Genomic DNA, 21,062 nt, shown 5'->3' with positions numbered 1-21,062 from the left:
ACACATATATATTAACAAATAATAAGATGCAATTTAATTCGACCAAAAACTGGCTATTTATTTATTGAAAATAAGTATACACTACGTTTCGACCCACATTGTGGTCCTTTTCAAGTGTTGTTCTTATTCAGCAATTACATTAATTAAAAATAGAAACATGAAAGTTGTCCTGTCATATCGACAATCTGTTAGGAGATGACAATATATTGTAGACTAGTATTGTGTTTTTTAAATCATTTGACATTGTATATTAACTAACATAATCGAGCGTAATAGAATTCAATGGAAGTTCATAGAATATATGCACAAATATCAGACCCTCCTCCTCAGTAGCTAAAGCTCCGATTATACATATTCAGCCGTCAATTGAAATGATTGAATATATATTGGTCAGTAATGGTTGGTCGGACAACGAGTCGCGTGAAAAAGATTATTGACCACAAATATCTGCAAGAAAAAAAGTTATCATGTTCGGAACGTTAAAAATATTATGTATCTCATTAGAAGTGTTAATGCTAACAGAAGTGGCCATCGGGTTTTCTTCAAAGAATCAAGAGAATTATATCGATCAGGTCAGAAATATAAAAGAATTTAATAAGATTTTTAAATGCAGGAATTTCAAACATTCATAGGACTACAAAAAATGATAATGAAATTAACTTTAATGTTGAAATATAAACCTTCAAATTATCAATGATAACATTAATCACATTCGTGGAAAGAAAAATCGAATTAAAGTAAATCCTTACTTAAAGAAATTATTGATATTTAATAAACTAAAATTAACATAAAAACTGTATTATTAGACAAAGCTGTTTTAACAATCGAAGAGAATTAGACTTTCTATGATTTTGTTACTATGACAGTTATATTTCTTATTAGTTTTTATTTGTCATTCAACAGAATGCAACATCTTTCGAGTTCTTCACAGTTAATGATTACCTGTCACGAATCCAGAAGTTATCTATCCAGAAATATTTCAACCTAACTGAAAAAGATGTAGCCGGTAAGAATTCATTTTTAGACATGTTTATATTCTCAAAATTTCCTGATCAGTTGCAAAAAATTGCATATGCAAAGTCAAAATAGATCGAATTGCGAAAAATCGTTTACTGAATGAAAAATTTTTACTTTTATAAGAGTTCAAAAAAATTAAAAATTAAATTTAAAGAAACATCTCTCAACACACAAGAAGATATATGTATAAATAAATATAAATTCTATTCGAAAATAAGGAAAAAGAAGAACAGATCTAATCATTCTGTTCACGAAATATTTGTAAATAAAATCAATCACATATTTTTTTGCTAGCTATTTTGTTTCAACTAATTAGTCGCAAATCTTATATTTCTATATTTTTGATCACAATAGAAAATTCGGAAAATGCTAAACACTCGCAGTAATCATTAGAGGATTTTTCTTCAAAAAAGATTCCTTGTATTACAAAAAACATTAAATTATAATTTTAATACTTTAAGACGTAAGAAAAAATTAGGAAATCTTTTTAAATTTAAAAACATGGAAGTACAGCTAAAAGAACACAGTAATTGGCATATATTATTTTTGTTGTCACAATTAAAAAATTGTTTTATTTTATCTTTTCTAAATTACTAAAGTTGGAAGTTTAATATATTATTATATATACTAATATGTATATATATATATATATATATATATATATATATATATATATATAATTTTAAAGTTTTCAGAAAGATTTATTTATTAAGTATACTTCATCCTTATATATGTATGATTATAATTATGTATAATTATGATTTTGAAAGAATTCCAGTATAATCCCATTCGAAGAAACAAATTTCCTATTCGGACATTCGTAGAATTTGATAACGTACTAATTAAAAAAGACATTTTTGTGTCATTCAGGTAAAGAATAAGAATCTAATCTTAGTTTCTATTTTCTCATTCTTTTAAATTTAACAACATACAGGATCTCCCAGACTACCCGTGCTACTCATATTTAATAACTAAGTAAGTGATTATTTCGATATAAACAGTATCTATTTTGTAAATCGATGAACGAGACACTCTATTGAATAATAATATTTTCAATTGCTAGTTTCAGCAAAAAATTGACGATTATTAAAATGTTTTTAAAACTCATTTTAAAAGTTATTGAAAAGTAATATAAATGACATTTTTTGAAAAAAATATTTCATATAAAAGTTTCATATTTTCGCATAAAATCTGTAATCCAAATCTGTAATAAAAAATGTCATATTCCATCTAAAAAAATCACTCTCTAAATCATCATTCAGTTTTAATCACTCATTTCCAGCCGGAATTCTATTTACAAAACAGATATTTGGTTTAGTCCAAAATAAACATTTTGCTAGTTTTTAAATGGGTAGCACGGGTGTTCTGTGGGATATCCTATACATACATATATGTACGAGGCGTGTTTTTTAAAGTAAGGTTCATTTTGATATAAAAAAAGATATCTTAACATATATATAAATACATAAAATACACAGGCCGACAAAATAATTTTTGTCAAGTAACTCTAATCAGTTTCTTATAGATTTTCGGCTACCAATAATAATGCCGTTGTCCAAATTGCTTTCAGGTTTTAAAGTTATTTTAAATTTTGGGATGAGAATTTAGCGATTTAGAGGGAAAATGTGTGATATAATAAATATATACATATTTATTAACTAAATACATTTATATCATGAAATGTTAAAAATGTCATTAAATTAATGTGACTTATTAAAACAAAAATTTAAAAGAAATGTTTTTTCATATTGGTAATTAATAAAATTTCTTTAATTTTAAAAAATGTGTTCCAGTCATTTTAGAATTGTATTTTTTTCAACAATATATTTTCAAACATTTTTCATAAAATTATTATATTTTATTAAAGGAAAGAACAGTATTTAATAACATTGAAATCTGACTATTAATTTTGACTAATCTTATCAAATATAAAATATATGCCTGCTATATCCTATATTCTTTATATTTTTAACATACTAACATTTTGTTACTTCGGAAACAATTTTATATTCTATAATAATAAGAAATCAATATGTGTAAATCAGACACTTATATTCATTTTTATCATTTTCGTGACAGTTTGTAATTTATTATATTTTTTCCTATAAAATCGCTAATTTCTCATTTAAAAATACAAAATAATTTTAAAACCTGACGTGATGGAGTAATTTGAACAATGGCATTCTTTTCTGTGCGTAGCCGAAAATTTACAAGAAATACCTATTCTGATTAGAGTTACTTGACACAAATTTTTTTGTCGGTCTGTATTATTTTTATGTGTACATACTACATTTAAGATCTTATTTTTATTTCAAAACGGAGTTTACTTAAAAAACGCGCTTCGTATATACGCACACACATATACTTATATGTAAAATATATATATTTATATATATATATATATATATATATATATAATCTTCATATTATTTTTTGTTTATCTATATATAGTATATTTATGTGTGCATATATGTATTTTCTATCAGAAATTCGATAAAATTAAAATTTGGTAAAAACAAAAAGATTAAGATATCTTATTTCTTTGCAGATGGGACATAGACCCTGAAATATTTGGAGATATTAAACTACTTTTTAAGATTTGGTTCGAGGATCAGAATCGAACAATTCAATTATTCGATAAAAAACAGATGCTGGAATACAAAGTATATGATATAAAACCTGATACAACTTATTATTTTAACATAGAACAGCATAAAACATATTATGATTCTAATGTTGAGTTCATCAATGTGTCCACCACGCACGAGAATCCGATACCTCTATTACTTGTCAACATGTTGTGTAAAATTTAGGTGTGGATGTATTGGATGTAGATTTACAGATAGGCATTGAATTTGACACAGAATTTATGTATAAAGAAATCGTTTACTCAGCATTGGAACATAAAATATATGGTATCACTGACATGTTAGAGCTAATAACATCGGATTTTAATCCAACCGATATCCAAACGAATCGAAGGTACACAAAAATAGCAACGCTCGACTAACGATGCGCAAAATCTCTGCATCGATTGGATTCAAAAAAAACTTTATTGGATACAAGATAACACAATGGGAATATACATTATAAAGCTAGACTTAACATTGTGGCAACAAATGGTGATAGTGAAATATGATAAAAAAAAAATATCCTGGATGTCAGATACGGCACGGTTTTTTCATGTACTGCCATCAACAGGGTACATTACATTTTATCTATTTAAAGAAAGTATTAACTTTGTATTTTTTTTTACTAAAAATTCATGTTATTTTATATATAATCTTTTAATGATTTAATGATTGTTTTTTTAACACAAGTTATAAAATCAAAAATTTACGCAGAATTATAACAATTTAAATATACCTTTAATTATTTTCTGATAAAATATCTTATTAGTAGTAACTATGCATATTTTTCAGATATATTTATTGGTACCTTTATCTCCAGTCTAAAATAATGCGATCGGACTTAGATGGACAAAACATTAAAGTTCTTAGCAAAAACAATAAATGCTTCTGTACACAACTAAAATTCAAGCCCACCTTCTTACAGACTGATACAACAAATATTGAACCGTTATTGTATTGGGAAACAATTTCAAATGACTTAATCATAACAGATATTAATGGTTGTAAATGTTACCAGGTTTCAAGAAATTCGTTTAGAAATCGATTTGAATACCATTTCAAACATTTAACGTTTGACAAAACAAACATTTACTTGTACAACAAAAAGGAAAAAGCAATCCACATTTTTAAAAAACTATATCCTCTTTTCGAAAACAATAAACATGAACTTGAATATGTACGTAAAGTACGTTTCCGAAATAATACTAATTATAACATGGTACAATTCATATCTCTTGATAAAACTTTACAACCATATCCCCAGACGAAATGTCTGATACCTAACATGAAAGATTATCGTATTGAAGTATTGAATAAAACCGTACACAATACCACCATAAGCCTTCCGGAGCCGATACTCAATGATGGATGCAAAAAGTATAACTTACCTACTACTTTATATATCATATCCGTGAGTTATTTAACTATGTTTGAACAATGGCAGTAACAAGTTCGAGCAATATAATGTGTCAACGTGCGAACGACATCATACATTCAAGAATTTAATGCCGTTCACAGAATATACGCTAAAGCTGGCACTGAGTAATTTTTACTTTGACACGTTATCAATGAATTTACAATTCGGTTCGGATGTGAAACTGATGATTCTAGGGAAGATCGACGCGCCAAAAGATGTGACGGTTCAAGTTTTAACGCCAACTTTAGCGATAGTTTATTGGATGCCATCTAAGAAACTAAACTGCGTGACACTGATCTACGAGGTGCATTGGATGCAATATTCAAATAAAACGCAAGAAATAATACAAAAGTCGTCGCCCTTCATAAAACTTGTTGATAAGATCGAACATACGACAGATGGGAAGCTTTTCACGACAATTCTTCTACAGTCACAACATAACTATCAGATATATGTGCGTGTGTATCCACACAACTTCAGTCGGTTCTTCAATGATAGTTTAAATAAAATGATCTACACGTCAGAACCGAATAATTTAAATTTAAGCGGAGTCAGTACAATTAGTATGAATGTCTCATGGAATTCTAGCGTTAATTTGACGATCCACACGGAATTCCGTCCCATACTGGAATACAAAAACAACGTGATGCGGGAGTGGCAAATCGCGAATAACAGCGACAGAAATAATAATACAATAACATATTATATAAAGAATTTACTGCCGCGAACTCTATACAATTTCCGTTTGATCCTGAGATATCCCGAATACAACGATTTTATATGGCCTGAAAAAGGATTCAATTTTGAAACGCTTGGTGAGTAAACAATGATAATATGTATACACTTGTGATATTATGTATGTAGTTTAAGACTTTCTTAAAAATGAATTTGAATTGGAAATAAATAATAAGGTTTTAAGATAATAAATTTTAAAATAAAACGAAGATATTTAAATTGTATTTTTGTATAACAAAGGTAATGTACCAAGTGCTCCTGGGATACCTATGGTAACAAAACTTCCAAATTTGACGTATCAGTTGAACTGGGAACCTGCGCGACCTCATGATTCGCAGGTGATTTTGTATAGACTGGAAGGTTTAATTGGTGAAAATAATTACGAAGGAAGCAATCAGACTGGCAAACACAATCATTGGAATTTATACTATAATGGAACAGATAATTACTGCTGGATAACTACGATAGACATAAATCAGAAATATCGATTTCGTGTGCAGGCTAAAAACGTTTATGGTTTTGGAAAATGGAACGAAACAAGAGCGGATATTAATTTATCAGAATATGTCGAAGTATCAACTATACAATACCTAATACCATACATATATAATTTTCTGCCATTTATATTGAGTCTTATCGCTACCATCGTAATCTGTTATGTTTATTACTTTTATTGTTGTAAGTATAATTGTAATAATTTAGAATTTAAATTGAAAAATTATTTTAGATTTATTATATATATGTATAGAAATTTCTGAAAGGTTAGTTTATTTGTTGAATATGATTTAAATTTCGCAAAGTACGGTATTAAATGTATTACAACGCTTATTTATTTAACAGGCAAACATCGACAACGCAAAGAAAGGAAACAAATAATTTCGTTATCAATATCTGGTACCAAGTTAACAACTGCAAACGAAACACGTTACGTGAGCTATGAACCCAACTTTGTTCACGATGCTAAACCGCAAATTGATCTCGACGAATTTGCACTAATCACAATAAAAAAAGAGCAAATTACCGTACAAGATCTTGTAGGCAGCGGCGCATTTGGAGAAGTAAAATTTATTTTTTATTTTTTAAATATATTCTTAAAGATTTTCCTGAACATTTTAATCAGAAAATGTTGAGGTAAAAACTTCTTAATAAAAATAATTGCGTTCCGGACTACTCAATGAAAACTATCGCACTTTATGCCGTTTGATTCTTCATTATTGACATTAAACGCGAGCAATCGTACTTTCGGCGCATCAAAATAAAGTCTCGATATACAATGTGCAGTGAATCTGCGTTTTTGACATCTAGTCTTCAAAGAATTATCTCACCGTTTTCTTTGTCCAGCTACGGCAAATTCTCGGCGCAATTAACGAAAAACGGGCACAAATACGAAAATCACTTTAGATATTCTAAAATTAACTTAAAATTTTATTTTTCAAAATTATTCGATTCTTGTGGTCAATCTCTTAACAAACTGCAAAAATTAATATAAACATTTTTGGCATGCACTTGTATTGATTATGAAATATGTCGCAGGTATATCAAGGAAAAGTCGAAATTTTAAAATTGTTAAAAATATCTGTTGCCATAAAGATGTTACCAGAACATGCTACTTCGGAGCAGAAATATGAATTCTTGAAAGAAGCCAAGATTATGAAAAACTTTGACCACAAACACGTGTTGAAATTATTGGGCATCTGTCTTGAGCACGGAATCTACCATGGATTATATTGGAATTAATGGAAGCTGGTGACTTATTAACTTATTTGAGAGAGAGTCGGACGTTGCAACCTTCACATCCGCACGCTTTGAGTCTACAAGACTTGCTTGCCATGTGCGAAGATGTTGCACGGGGTTGTCGCTACTTAGAAGAACAACGCTATGTGCATAGAGATCTCGCGTGTCGAAATTGCTTAATATCGACAAAAGATCGCGAACATCGAATTGTCAAAATCAGCGACTTTGGACTAGCTAGAGATATTTACGAACGGAACTCTTACTACATGGTATATGCATTTATTTAAATAGTTAAAACTATTTTTTTTCTCGCATTGCTGTAATATTATATATCGTTTCTTTTTGAAGTAACTAAAATGTAAATAAGAATTTTATAATGTAAACCTATTTTTATATTTATATGTATACATATAACGGAGATATGTGAATTAAGCTGCATGCAAATAATGTTGCACGTAATGTTTGCTTCAAAAAGTAAACGACTTCGGTAAAAGACTTAACTGCGCTAAAATTGTGCATTAAAATTAGGAAGGAGGAACCCCACTTCCCGTTCGCTGGATGGCACCGGAATCTTTGAAATACAAAAAATTTACTTTACAAAGCGATGTGTGGGCATTCGGAGTACTAATGTGGGAAATTACGTCATTAGGTCAGCTACCATATGTTGCCATACATAATAGCAAAATAAAGGAGCATGTGTGTGCGGGGAATAAGTTATCAAAACCTCGTAATTGTCCAGATAAATTGTACGAATTAATGCAAAGTTGCTGGAATGTTGTGAACCAAAGGCCAACATTCAGACTTTGTCTGGAAAATGTAGAAATCTTGAAAGTCGAAATACAAGACGCTGTGCTAATTCCTTAAAATATTAGCACACATATACAGGTAAATTGATAGTAATAATTTTTATATACATGGAACAAAGTCATTGCATGGAGCAATAATTTGTTGATATAATCGATTAAAAATGTTATTAAAATAATGGTTTTACTCCAGGCAACGCCAAGTCCAAAATTGGCGCATAAGAAATCTTTAACATATCTTTAAGATGTCTTTTTGATATCATATCATAAGATTTTTTATAAAGCTGTCTTAAAGATTTTCTTAATGATATCTTATACGTCTATTTTAGACTTGGTGCTGTCTGGGACATTAGCTCAAATTTTATAATACATATTTAATATTATTCTATATTATTTTTGTTTTACTAATATTGTAACGTGATTACGTTAGTTATAATATACATATAATATACATATAATGTAGAATATGTATTTTTTAATATATAGACACGAGAAATAGTACAGCTAACGGAAAGTTATAAATTATATTTATGAGTTATTATGCCTAAATTATGTTCATAGATAATTTCAGAAAAGCAAATTTTTCGCAAGTTAAATGTCAAAGATACAAACTTATAACATATATAAGATTACTTTTTAATTGCAATTTAATTTCTATTCTATGAAGTAAACATGTTTTTCCTAATTTGGCTTCATAACTTGATAATATTATATTATGTAATATAGTGAAATTTATATATTATGTAAGCTTTATTTTATATAATGTTTTTATTACTCTTTTAATTTTTCAATATACCTTTCATTACGAAATATATTTGCAATTATCTACAAATTCCACTTTGTATCGCAAATCTAGTAATGATTTTGGTTTTACTCCCAAAATACGTAGCCATGTGCAAAAAATTTATCGTGCATCGCTTCTACTGCTATCTTACAAAATATGTATATCATTTGTTTCTTTTCGTTCATCATCACTTTCATCCTTAATTTTTCCCTCTTTCTCTCTCCTCCACACTTACACTTACTTTTCAACTTTTCTGGGCTACAAACGCCTTAATTAACGTTTGCGAGAAGAAGTTCTAGGATTCTTGTGTTTCGAGACTCGTATGTGTTCTTTCCACCTACGTCTGATCTTGATCAAACTTCACAAATATACATTTATAGAATGCGGTTATCGTTGAAAAATGCTGCAGCTAAATATCTCTTCTTTCTCTCTTTCTCTCTTTCATATACATACGTATACACACACACACACACACACACACACGCGCACGTACACTAACATCAAGTGCATACCCACTTTTGTACTCTTTTCTACCGATTCTTATAATAAAATACATTTTTTGTTTCAGCTCCCTTCTAAAAAATGTTGATACCTTCAAATGGAAGATCTTAACTGAAGCACAGTCGTGTTTTTTGAATATTTAACCACCCCAATGATACCTCAAATAATATTATATAATATATAGGCATAATTGCTTTTTTTTGACCAAACGATTTTTGAGATCGATATTAATCATCAATTTTATCGTCGTTTGTCTATATTATTCTAATAATTATTAGCAATAATTCCCATCTATTTTTTTGTCCAATCGAACAGTTTTACATTCTTACATCTTTTTTGAGATGAGCAAGTAATTTTCATCGTAAGGAGAGAGTACAATGAATTTTGAGCAGTTCCATCAACGTGATTGACCAATGTGGTTGATTAACGTGATGTATCAAAGTTCATCTATACTCCTCCTTCTTTGTACCGCTAATATCATCCCCCTCTTAACACAATCGATAGTTATTTCATTGTCTATACATTCAAACGCCAATTGAAATGATTGAATATACATTGGTCAGTAAAGAATTGTTGGTCAGTCAAGAATCGCGTGAAAGCAATTCAAATAAAAATATATCTGCAAGAAAAAGAAGTTATTATGTTCAAAATGTTAAAAATATTATGTATTTTATTAAAAGTGTTAATGCTAATGAGAGCAGTCATCGGGTTGTCTTTAGAGAATACAGAGATGCATATAGTTCAGGTCAGTTTTCAAAAAAATGGATATTTTCATGTGCTTTGATTTAAACTTGTTGTAAATAAAAAACTTTTTCGTATAGATAAGAGATGAAGAAAAAATATTATATATCGTAACTAAGAAATTATTAGTGTAATTAAAACTGTTTAATATACGTAACAAAAGAATTTTGATAGTACAAAAAATTTACAAAAATTTGTTCAATTTTGCGTTAAAAACGTACACATTAAAATAATAATATTATATAGCACAAAATTATGCTTACATAATTGAACGGTATAATATTAAAACTTAAACGTAACATACATTTCAGTATGTAAAATACAAGGGTCAAGCCACCGGAAATCGTGATTGCATTCTATTCTATGTTTGCTAACAACCGACAGATTCGATTCATGCTTTTTAATGTTGTTCTGGTGTTCCTTTATGCGAGTATTTAAATGTCTTTTACTTTAGTATATAATTTACAGAAAAAACTAAGTAGCCTTATCAAAAGAGGTAAGGATACCACTCCTAAATTAAATAAAACAAATGTCGTTTATAGATTGGAATGCATTGATTGCAATGTTTCTTACATAGGACAAACAAAGAGACATCTAAATACTCGCATAAAGGAACACCAGAACAACATTAAAAAAAATGAATCGAATCTGTCGGTTGTTAGCAAACATAGAATAGAATGAAATCACGATTTCCGGTGGCTTGACCCTTGTATTTTACATACTGAAAAACATAGACGTAAGAAATGTTATATATTAAAAAGCAAACGAACACAATCAATCTTCAAACTGACACAGACAATCTCAATACTCTGTTTATGATAAGGTCATTAGAATATTTTAACGTCTTGTATCAGTAGTTGACAGAATGTCTTAGCGACATGTTAAAGTTCACAGCGCTTAACATATCATAATTTATGTCTCTATATCTTAATGTGGCTTATTAGAATTGTTTTAAGTAAGTACATTGTTGTCTCTCCTTGCACGAATTGACTTGTATTTAGTTTTAGTTTTGCGTCGCTAACTATTGATTTTTTATAATTTTAGCACTTGAAAAAGACCTAAATTTAAGGTCGAAACGTAGTGTATTTCACAAATATTTTAAGGTCAATAATATAGCTATAGTTATAATTATAGCTAAATAGCTACTATTCACTATATATCTAATAATATTATTTATTGTATCAATATATATAATAATGTATATAATAAACATGTATATACAGAGTGTTTCCGAAACATACACAACATTATGTCGGGTTGCCTATCTGCTTACCGACAGGGGCATGCTTTATGAGAAAAAAAAACCAACTTTATTATTTTGTATATACAGTGAACATTTGTGAAATTGGACTATATAGATAAAATATTTAATAATATAGATAAAATGACATATAAGTAAAATTTAATAATCCAATTGTATTAAATTTTACTAAAAATATTTTTTTAATTTATCTTTAATATAATTTTTATCTATAAATATAATAAGTCATATAATAAATTTATAGTAAATATAAAAGTTATATAATAAATTTTTAGTAAATATAATAAGTCATATAATAAATTTATTATATGACTTATTATATTCAGAGATTAAATCTATTATATGACTTATATTTACTAAAAATTTATTATATGACTTATGAATATTATATTATATTGATAGATAAAAATTATATTACAGATAAATTAAAAAATATTTTACAGTAAAATTTTAATAAAATTTGATTATTAAATTTTACTTATGTTATTTTATTTATATTAATAAATATATATTTTATTTATATTATCCAATTTCACAAGTGTTCACTGTATATATAGAGTGATAAAGTAGATTTCTTTTTCTCATAAAGCATGCCCCTGTTGTAGCAGATAGGCAACCCGACATAATGATGTGTATGTATTGGAAACACCCTGTACATATATTAACATACGTACATATTTTAGGCGAAATATAACAATAAGTCAAATGTTTATGGCACTATACTCTTCAAATTTCACTTGCGTTGGAACATGATAATAAAAATTATATTTATAGGAAAATGGAAGATAATTTATTAGACAGCAAAAATATAAAAAAATTAATAAGATTTTTAAATACAGGAATTTCGAATATTTCGATGATTACAAAACAATGATAATAAAATTAACTTTAGTGTTGAAATATAAATCTTAAAACAATATCAATGATAACAATCGCTACCGTGAAAATAGAAATCGAATTTAAGTAAAGTCTTACTTGAAGAGAGAGAAAGAAGTTATTGTTATTAAATAAACTGAAATTAACAAAAACTGAATTATTAGACAAAGCTTTTTATAATCAAAGAGAACTAGACCTATGATGTAGTTACTATATGAGAGACAGTTATAATTTCTTATTAATTTTTATTATTTATTCAACAGAATACTCCATCTTTCGAGTTCTTCACAGTTAATGATTACCTGTCACAAATCCAGAAGTTATCTATCCAGAAATATTTGTACAACCTAACTGAAAAAGATGCAGCCGGTAAGAATTCATTTTTAGACATGTTTATATTCTCAAATATTCCTGATTAGTTGCAAAAAATTGCATATGCAAAGTGAAATAAAATCAAATTACAAAAAATCGTATACTGTGAATGAAAAATTACACTTTTACACGAATTCAAAAAAATGAAAAAATTAAATTTAAAGAAATATCTCTCAATAAGAAGAAAACTCTCGACAAGATATAAATAAATAAATATAAATTCTTTTCGAAAAAGAAAGAAACAGAGAAATGAAAGCAAGCACTCATCTGTTCACGCTAGCTAGCTATATCATTTCTAACTAGTTCTAGTTGAAAATCTTGTATTTCTAGTTGGAAATTTTATATTTCTATATTTTTAATCAATAGACAATTTCGAAAAATGCTAAACACTCAGTAATCATTAAAGGATTTTTCATCAATGTATAACATTTGATATTGCGTGTTATTTGAATTTCAATCTGCTAACAACCAGTATAAGATCAAGGCAGATGGTACATGGAAAGAATTAATTTTCGTTGAAACTGATTAGTTGTTTGCACAGAGCACAAACATTTCTTGGTACGATATGTCATAAAATGAAATAAATCTCAATTCTTTCTTGTCACTGACGCTCTATATACGACCTGATTTTAGTTTATTAAAATTCTAATATGCTTTTTGAAAGCCTTACTAAAGTCTTTAGAATATTTGTTTTTCTTAAAAATCTATGAAAGACCGTTGACAATTACTGTCTCTTTTATTATAAAATATTTGTTTTTGGTCAGAACTAGTAATTATGTTTCTAAGTCTCAAAAAACGCACATAGATTAATTTTATTGTTTGATTATTTTAAAAATCAATACTCGCAATACGTTAATTTTTAGTTTGTAATTTTATTTATTTCTTTTTTGATTTAAAAGTATCTATTATCGGACTTTATGTATATCATATAAAATAAATGTGCCAGTTATTATGACCTTAGTTTATTTTCTCACATAATAAAATATAGCATAATAAAATTCAGGATATTAATTTTCTTATAAAATTGAGTTAATTTTTTATGTTTATGTCAAAATTAAATATATAACATTTATATTTTTTAAATATTGAAAATAATATTAAAAATGTTTGATACACCTTATATAGCTTGTTTTTACATATCAATATAAATAGATTAATGTGCACCACCTATAAAAAAATGTATACTCTATTATTAAAACCCGTATAAATTACGAAGAAACAATATTTTAATTTTTAAAATATTCTTTTTATTTTTAATGAATCCAATAAGATCCAATAATCCTGGTAAGAATTTTGTGCTTTTTTTATTACCATGTGTCTAATAATTACACAAGTTTTTGTCATTTTTGCCGACGTGGCAATTACAGCCGCCTTATGCTACACGGTATATGGTATAATCAACATATTTAGGGCACAGTATTCTGAATTTCTACAGTAATTGATAAAAAGTACAGTAAATTACTCATTTTTGTCATTTTTTGTTATCCAGTAATTGGCTTGAATCTCTTTTTACTTTATTATAATTTTTAAAGTTTTTAAAATATTTTATTTACAAAAAAATTCCTTGTATTACAAAAAACATTGTATTATAATTTTAATACTTTAAGACGTAGAAAAAAATTAGGAAATCTTTTTAAATTTAAAAACATGGAGGAACAACTAAAAGGACACAGTAATTGACATATTCACTCTATTATTTTTGTTGTCAGCCGTTAAAATTTGTTTTATTTTACTTTTTCTCAATTACTGAAACTGGAAGTTTAATGTATCATTTTATAGCTAGGTTCGGAGAGCGCGCTTAAATATCAATATGTGTTATACTTGAAATATATAGAAAGGTCTATTTATATTGTATATACTCCATCCTTATATATAAATTTGTATGATTATAACTATGTATAATTATTATTTTGACAGTACATCAGGGAGATAACAGATTATTTCCGGAAAGCATTATAAGCAATCCAACATTATCTATTCGGACATTCGTAGAATTTGATAACGTATTAATCAAGAAAGACCTTTTTGTGTCATTCAGGTAAAGAATATAAATTTAAATTCTTAGCTTGTACTTTTTTATTCTTTTAAATTAAACGATACACACACACTCACGCATGCGTGCGTGCGTGCGTATTTCTAATTGTTTGAATGTTTCTTATACCCTTATGGAAATTTATCACTAATAAATCCAAATAATCACTTATTTAGAGTACTTAAATTATTGTATATCAGTGATAATATTCTTATTTTATGCAATTATGCTTATTTTGCTATAACTTTAAAACAATCGACTTTAGGGCATAAGTATATTAAGACTTTTTGACTTATTGTTAGAATGACACCAAGAATACATAGTTTCAGTGTAGACATCACATTGCGGGACACCCTGTATATATATATATTATATATATATATATATATATATATATATAGGGTGTCCCGCAACGTGATATATATATATATTACTTATATATATTTTTATCAGAAATTCGCTAAAATCAGATTTTGCTAAAAATAAAAGGTTTAAGATACCATACTTCTTTACAGATCGGACAAATTTAAATTGATAAATGAAAACTTTGGAATAAATTATAGAATTCAATGGAACGAAAATCTGAATCGAACGATTCAAATAAACCTTAATGATAGTAACACATTTATTAAACCATTAGAATACAAATTATATGATTTAAAACCTTATACAACTTACTATTTCAATATAGAAATGTATAATAGCAGACCTGACTTTTCTTATGTTGATTTCATCAATGTGTCCACTACGCATGAGAATCCAATACCTCTATTACTCGTCCACATGTTTCGTAAATCGGGTGTGGATGTATTGGATGTAGATTTACAGATAGGCATTGAACTTTACACAGACGTTATGTATAAAGAAATTGTTTACTCAGCATTGGAACATAAAATATATGGAATAAATAACCAGTCAGAGCTAATAACATCGGATTTTAATCCAACCGATATCCAAACCAATCGAAGCCACACAAAAATAGCAAAGCTCGATAACACTGCGCATAATCTCTGCATCGATTGGATTCAAAGAAAACTTTATTGGATACAAGAGAACACAACGGGAATATACGTTATAAAGCTAGACTTAACATTGTGGCAACAAATGAGCATAGTGAAATATGATGAATTAATTATATCCAAAAAATTAGATATAGTACAATTTTTATATGTACTGCCATCAACAGGGTACATTACATTTTATTCATCTAAAGAAAGTACTAACTTTGAATTTTTTTACTAAAAATTCATGTTATTGTATTTTATATATAATCTTTTAATTATTTAATGATTGTTTTTTAACACAAGTTATAAAATCAAAAATTCACACAGAATTATAACAATTTAAATATACCTTTAATTATATTCTGATAAAATATCTTATTAGTAGTAACTATGCACATTTTTCAGATATATTTATTGGTGCCTTTTTGCCCAGTCTGAAATAATGCGATCGGATTTAGATGGAAAAAACACGAAAGTTCTTAGCAAAGACTGCTGTATTAAATACCTACAAATCAAACCCACCTTCTTACAGATTGATACAACAAATATTGAACCGTTTTTGTATTGGAAATTAATTTCAAATGACTTAATCATAACAGATATTAATGGTTGTAAATGTTATCAGATTTCAAGGTTTATAGATCAATACAATTTTAAATATTTAACGTTTGACAAAACAAACATTTACTTATACAACCAAAACGAAAAAGCAATCTACATTTTAAAAAAAATACATCGTTTTTTCAAAAACAAAGGACATGAATTTGAATATGTACGTACCGTACATTACCGAGAAAATTCTGATTATGAAATCAAGACACTCATATCTCTTGATAAAACTTTACAACCATATCCCCAGACGAAATGTCTGATACCTAACATGAAAGATTATCGTATTGAAGTATTGAATAAAACCGTACACAATACCACCATAAGCCTTCCGGAGCCGATACTCAATGACGGATGCAAAAAGTACAACTTACCCACTACTTTATATATCATATCCGTGAGTTATTTAATATGTTTAAACAATGGCAGTAACAAGTTCGAGCAATATAATGTGTCAACGTGCGAACGACATCATACATTCAAGAATTTAATGCCGTTCACAGAATATACGCTAAAGCTGGCACTGAGTAATTTTTACTTTGACAAGTTATCAATGAATTTACAATTTGGTTCGAATGTGAAACTGATGATTCTAGGGAAGATCGACGCGCCAAAAGATGTGACGGTTCAAATTTTAACGCCAACTTTAGCGATAGTTTATTGGATGCCATCTAAGAAACTAAACTGCGTGACAGTAACCTACGAGGTGCATTGGATGCAATATTCAAATAAAACGCAGGAAATAATACTAAAGTCGCCTCCCTTCAAAAAACCTGTTGATAAGATCGAACATACGACAAATGGGAAGCTTTTCACGACAATTCTTCTACAGTCACAACAAAACTATCAGATATATGTGCGTGTGTATCCACACAACTTCAGGCAGCACTTCAATGATAGTTTAAATAAAATGATCTACACGTCAGAACCGAATAATTTAAATTTAAGCGGAGTCAATACAATTAGTATGAATGTCTCATGGAATTCTAGCGTTAATTTGACGATCCACACGGAATTCCGTCCCATACTGGAATACAAAAACAACGTGATGCGGGAGTGGCAAATCGCGAATAACAGCGACAGAAATAATAATACAATAACATATTATATAAAGAATTTACTGCCGCGAACTCTATACAATTTCCGTTTGATCCTGAGATATCCCGAATACAACGATTTTATATGGCCTGAAAAAGGATTCAATTTTGAAACGCTTGGTGAGTAAACAATGATAATATGTATACACTTGTGATATTATGTATGTAGTTTAAGACTTTCTTAAAAATGAATTTGAATTGGAAATTAAATAATAAGGTTTTAAGATAATAAATTTTAAAATAAAACGAAGATATTTAAATTGTATTCTTGTATAACAAAGGTAATGTACCAAGTGCTCCTGGGATACCTATGGTAACAAAACTTCCAAATTTGACGTATCAGTTGAACTGGGAACCTGCGCAAGCTCATGATTCACCAGTGATTTTGTATCGACTGGAAGGTGTAATTGTTGAAAATAATTACGAAGGAAGCAATCAGACTGGCAAACACAATCATTGGAATTTATACTATAATGGAACAGATAATTACTACTTGATAACTCCGATAGACATAAATCAGAAATATCGATTTCGTGTGCAGGCTAAAAACGTTTATGGTTTTGGAAAATGGAACGAAACAGGAGCGGATATTAATTTATCAGAATCTGTCGAAGTATCAACTATACAATACCTAATACCATACATATATAGTTTTCTGCCATTTATATTGAGTCTTATCGCTACCATCGTAATCTGTTATGTTTATTACTTTTATTGTTGTAAGTATAATTGTAATAATTTAGAATTTAAATTAAAAAAATATTTTAGATTTATTATATATATGTATAGAAATTTCTAAAAGATTAGTTTATTTGCTGAAAATGATTTAAATTTTGCAAAGTACGGTATTAAATGTATTACAACGCTTATTTATTTAACAGGCAAGCATCGCCAACGCAAAAAAAGAAAACAAATAATTTCGTCTTCAATATATGCTATCGAATTAACAGCTGCAAACGAAACACGTTACGTGAGCTTTGAACCCAACTTTGTTCACGATGCTAAACCGCAAATTGATCTCGACGAATTTGCACCAATCACAATAAAAAAAGAGCAAATTACCGTACAAGATCTTGTAGGCAGCGGCGCATTTGGAGAAGTAAAATTTATTTTTTATTTTTTAAATATATCCTTAAAGATTTTCCTGAACATTTTAATCAGAAAATGTTGAGATAAAAACTTCTTAATAAAAATAATTGCGTTCCGGACTACTCAATGAAAACTATCGCACTTTATGCCATTCGATTCTTTATTATTGACGTTAAACGCGAGCAATCGTACTTTCGGCGCATCAAAATAAAGTCTCGATATACACGTGCAGTAAATCTGCGTTTTTGACACCTAGTCTTCAAGGAATTATCTCACCGTTTCCTTTGTCCGTCTTTGACAAATTCTTGGCGCAATTAACGGAAAGTGGGCACGAATACGAAAATAATTTTAGATATTCTAAAATTAACTTAAAATTTTATTTTTCAAAATTATTCGATTCTTATGGTCAATTAACAAACTGTAAAAATCGAAGTTTTTCATAAAATTAATATAAACATTTTTGGCATGCACTCTATATTAATAGAGCTCTTTGTATGGATTATGAAATATGTCGCAGGTATATGAAGGAAGCGTCGAAATGTTAGAAATGTTAGAAACAGTACCTGTTGCCATAAAGATGTTACCAGAACATGTTACTTCGGAGCAGAAATATGAATTCTTAAAAGAGGCCCAGATTATGAAAAACTTTGACCACAAACACGTGTTGAAATTATTGGGCATCTGTCTTGACACGGATCCACCATGGATTATATTGGAATTAATGGAAGCTGGTGACTTATTAACTTTTTTGAGAGAGAGTCGGACGTTGCAACCTTCAGATCCGCAAGCTTTGAGTCTACAAGACTTGCTTGCCATGTGCGAAGATGTTGCACGGGGTTGTCGCTACTTAGAAGAACAACGCTATGTGCATAGAGATCTCGCGTGTCGAAATTGCTTAATATCGACGAAAGCTCGCGAACAGCGAATTGTCAAAATCAGCGACTTTGGACTAACTAGAGATATTTACGAACGGAACTCTTACTACATGGTATATGCATTTATTTAAATAGTTAAAACTATTTTTTTCTCGCATTGCTGTAATATTATATATCGTTTCTTTTTGAAGTAACTAAAATGTAAATAAGAATTTTATAATGTAAACCTATTTTTATATTTGTATGTATACATATAACGGAGATATGTGAATTAAGCTGCATGCAAATAATGTTGCACGTAATGTTTACTTAAAAAAATAAACGACTTCGGTAAAAGACTTAACTGCCCTAAAATTGTGCATTAAAATTAGGAAGGAGGAACCCCGCTTCCCGTTCGCTGGATGGCACCGGAATCTTTGAAATACAAAAAATTTACTTCACAAAGCGATGTGTGGGCATTCGGAGTACTAATGTGGGAAATTACGTCATTAGGTCAGCTGCCTTATGTTGCCATACGTAATAGCAAAATAATGGAGCATGTGTGTGCGGGGAATAAGTTATCGAAACCTCGTAATTGTCCAGATAAATTGTACGAATTAATGCAAAGTTGCTGGAATGTTGTGAACCGAAGGCCAACATTCAGACTTTGTCTGGAAAATATAGAAACCTTGAAAGTCGAAATACAAGACGCAGTGCTAATTCCTTGGAATATTAGCAGACATATACAGGTAAATTGATAGTAATAAATTTTATATACATGGAACAAAGTCATTGCACAGAGCAATAATTTGTCAATATAATCGATTAAAAGCATTATGAAAATGCTTTTACGCATTAGCTCAAATTTCATAATATATTTAATATTATTCGATATCATTTGTTTCATTATTATTGTAATGCGATTACATTAGATAGATTATTATACATAGTATATATGTATAATATGAATTTTTTAATACACAGGCACAAGAAACAGTATAGCCACCATAATAGGAGTTATAAGTTATATTTATGAGTACTTATACCTAAATTATGTTTATAGATAATTTAAAAGAAGAAAATTTTTCCCAAGTTAAATGTCAAAGATGCAAACTGCGATAACATAATATTATACTTTTCAATTACAATTTCATTTTCTATTCTATGAAGTAAGCATGTTTTTTATAACTCAACTTCATAACTTGATCGTCATATTATGTAAAATTGTAATTTGTATAATTTGTAAACTTTATTTTATACTAGACAACACAAGCGCGTGCTCTATTAATTATATGTGCTTACACATACATATGCACACACACATACGCACACACAAACACCAAATGCATATCCATTTTTTTTGTAATTCTTAGTAAAATGCATCTTTTTGTTTCAGCTGCCGCCGCCGAAAAAAATGTGAATACATTCCATTGGCAAATTTTGACTGAAGCACAGTGATGTTTTTAAATATTTAATCGTCAATGATATCCCAAATGATGTTATAAT

At 28.5% G+C, this 21,062-nt stretch overlaps 3 protein-coding genes across 3 annotated transcripts; all 3 read left to right on the top strand.

The window, feature by feature from the left end:
- The first annotated feature begins 411 nt into the window (after positions 1 to 411).
- LOC114936193 (uncharacterized) lies at positions 412 to 3,830 on the top strand. The gene is made up of 4 exons (XM_029309300.2): positions 412 to 572; positions 904 to 1,006; positions 1,788 to 1,887; positions 3,566 to 3,830. The coding sequence occupies exons 1-4, from the start codon at positions 468 to 470 to the stop codon at positions 3,828 to 3,830; spliced, it is 573 nt and encodes a 190-aa protein (XP_029165133.2). The 5' UTR covers positions 412 to 467.
- On the top strand, positions 3,830 to 11,587 carry LOC114936178 (proto-oncogene tyrosine-protein kinase ROS-like). The gene is given in 9 exon segments (XM_085486101.1): positions 3,830 to 4,219; positions 4,440 to 5,073; positions 5,075 to 5,879; positions 6,040 to 6,477; positions 6,640 to 6,857; positions 7,333 to 7,503; positions 7,506 to 7,802; positions 8,062 to 8,418; positions 9,689 to 11,587. Coding segments are annotated over 8 exon segments (3,027 nt in total). The 5' UTR covers positions 3,830 to 4,091; the 3' UTR covers positions 8,398 to 8,418; positions 9,689 to 11,587.
- LOC114936192 (proto-oncogene tyrosine-protein kinase ROS-like) lies at positions 10,262 to 21,015 on the top strand. The gene is made up of 10 exons (XM_029309298.2): positions 10,262 to 10,366; positions 12,763 to 12,868; positions 14,789 to 14,909; positions 15,419 to 16,090; positions 16,313 to 17,733; positions 17,895 to 18,332; positions 18,495 to 18,712; positions 19,220 to 19,690; positions 19,949 to 20,305; positions 20,953 to 21,015. The coding sequence occupies exons 1-10, from the start codon at positions 10,262 to 10,264 to the stop codon at positions 20,974 to 20,976; spliced, it is 3,933 nt and encodes a 1,310-aa protein (XP_029165131.2). The 3' UTR covers positions 20,977 to 21,015.
- Positions 21,016 to 21,062: the final 47 nt, after the last annotated feature.

The sequence above is a fragment of the Nylanderia fulva genome, unplaced genomic scaffold, assembly GCF_048542155.1.
Source record: "Nylanderia fulva isolate GAGA-0341 unplaced genomic scaffold, ASM4854215v1 Scaffold4, whole genome shotgun sequence".
NCBI classification, from domain to species: Eukaryota; Metazoa; Arthropoda; class Insecta; order Hymenoptera; family Formicidae; genus Nylanderia; species Nylanderia fulva.
Note: the sequence above shows the minus strand (reverse complement) of the source record. Positions and strands in the feature narration are given on the sequence as shown.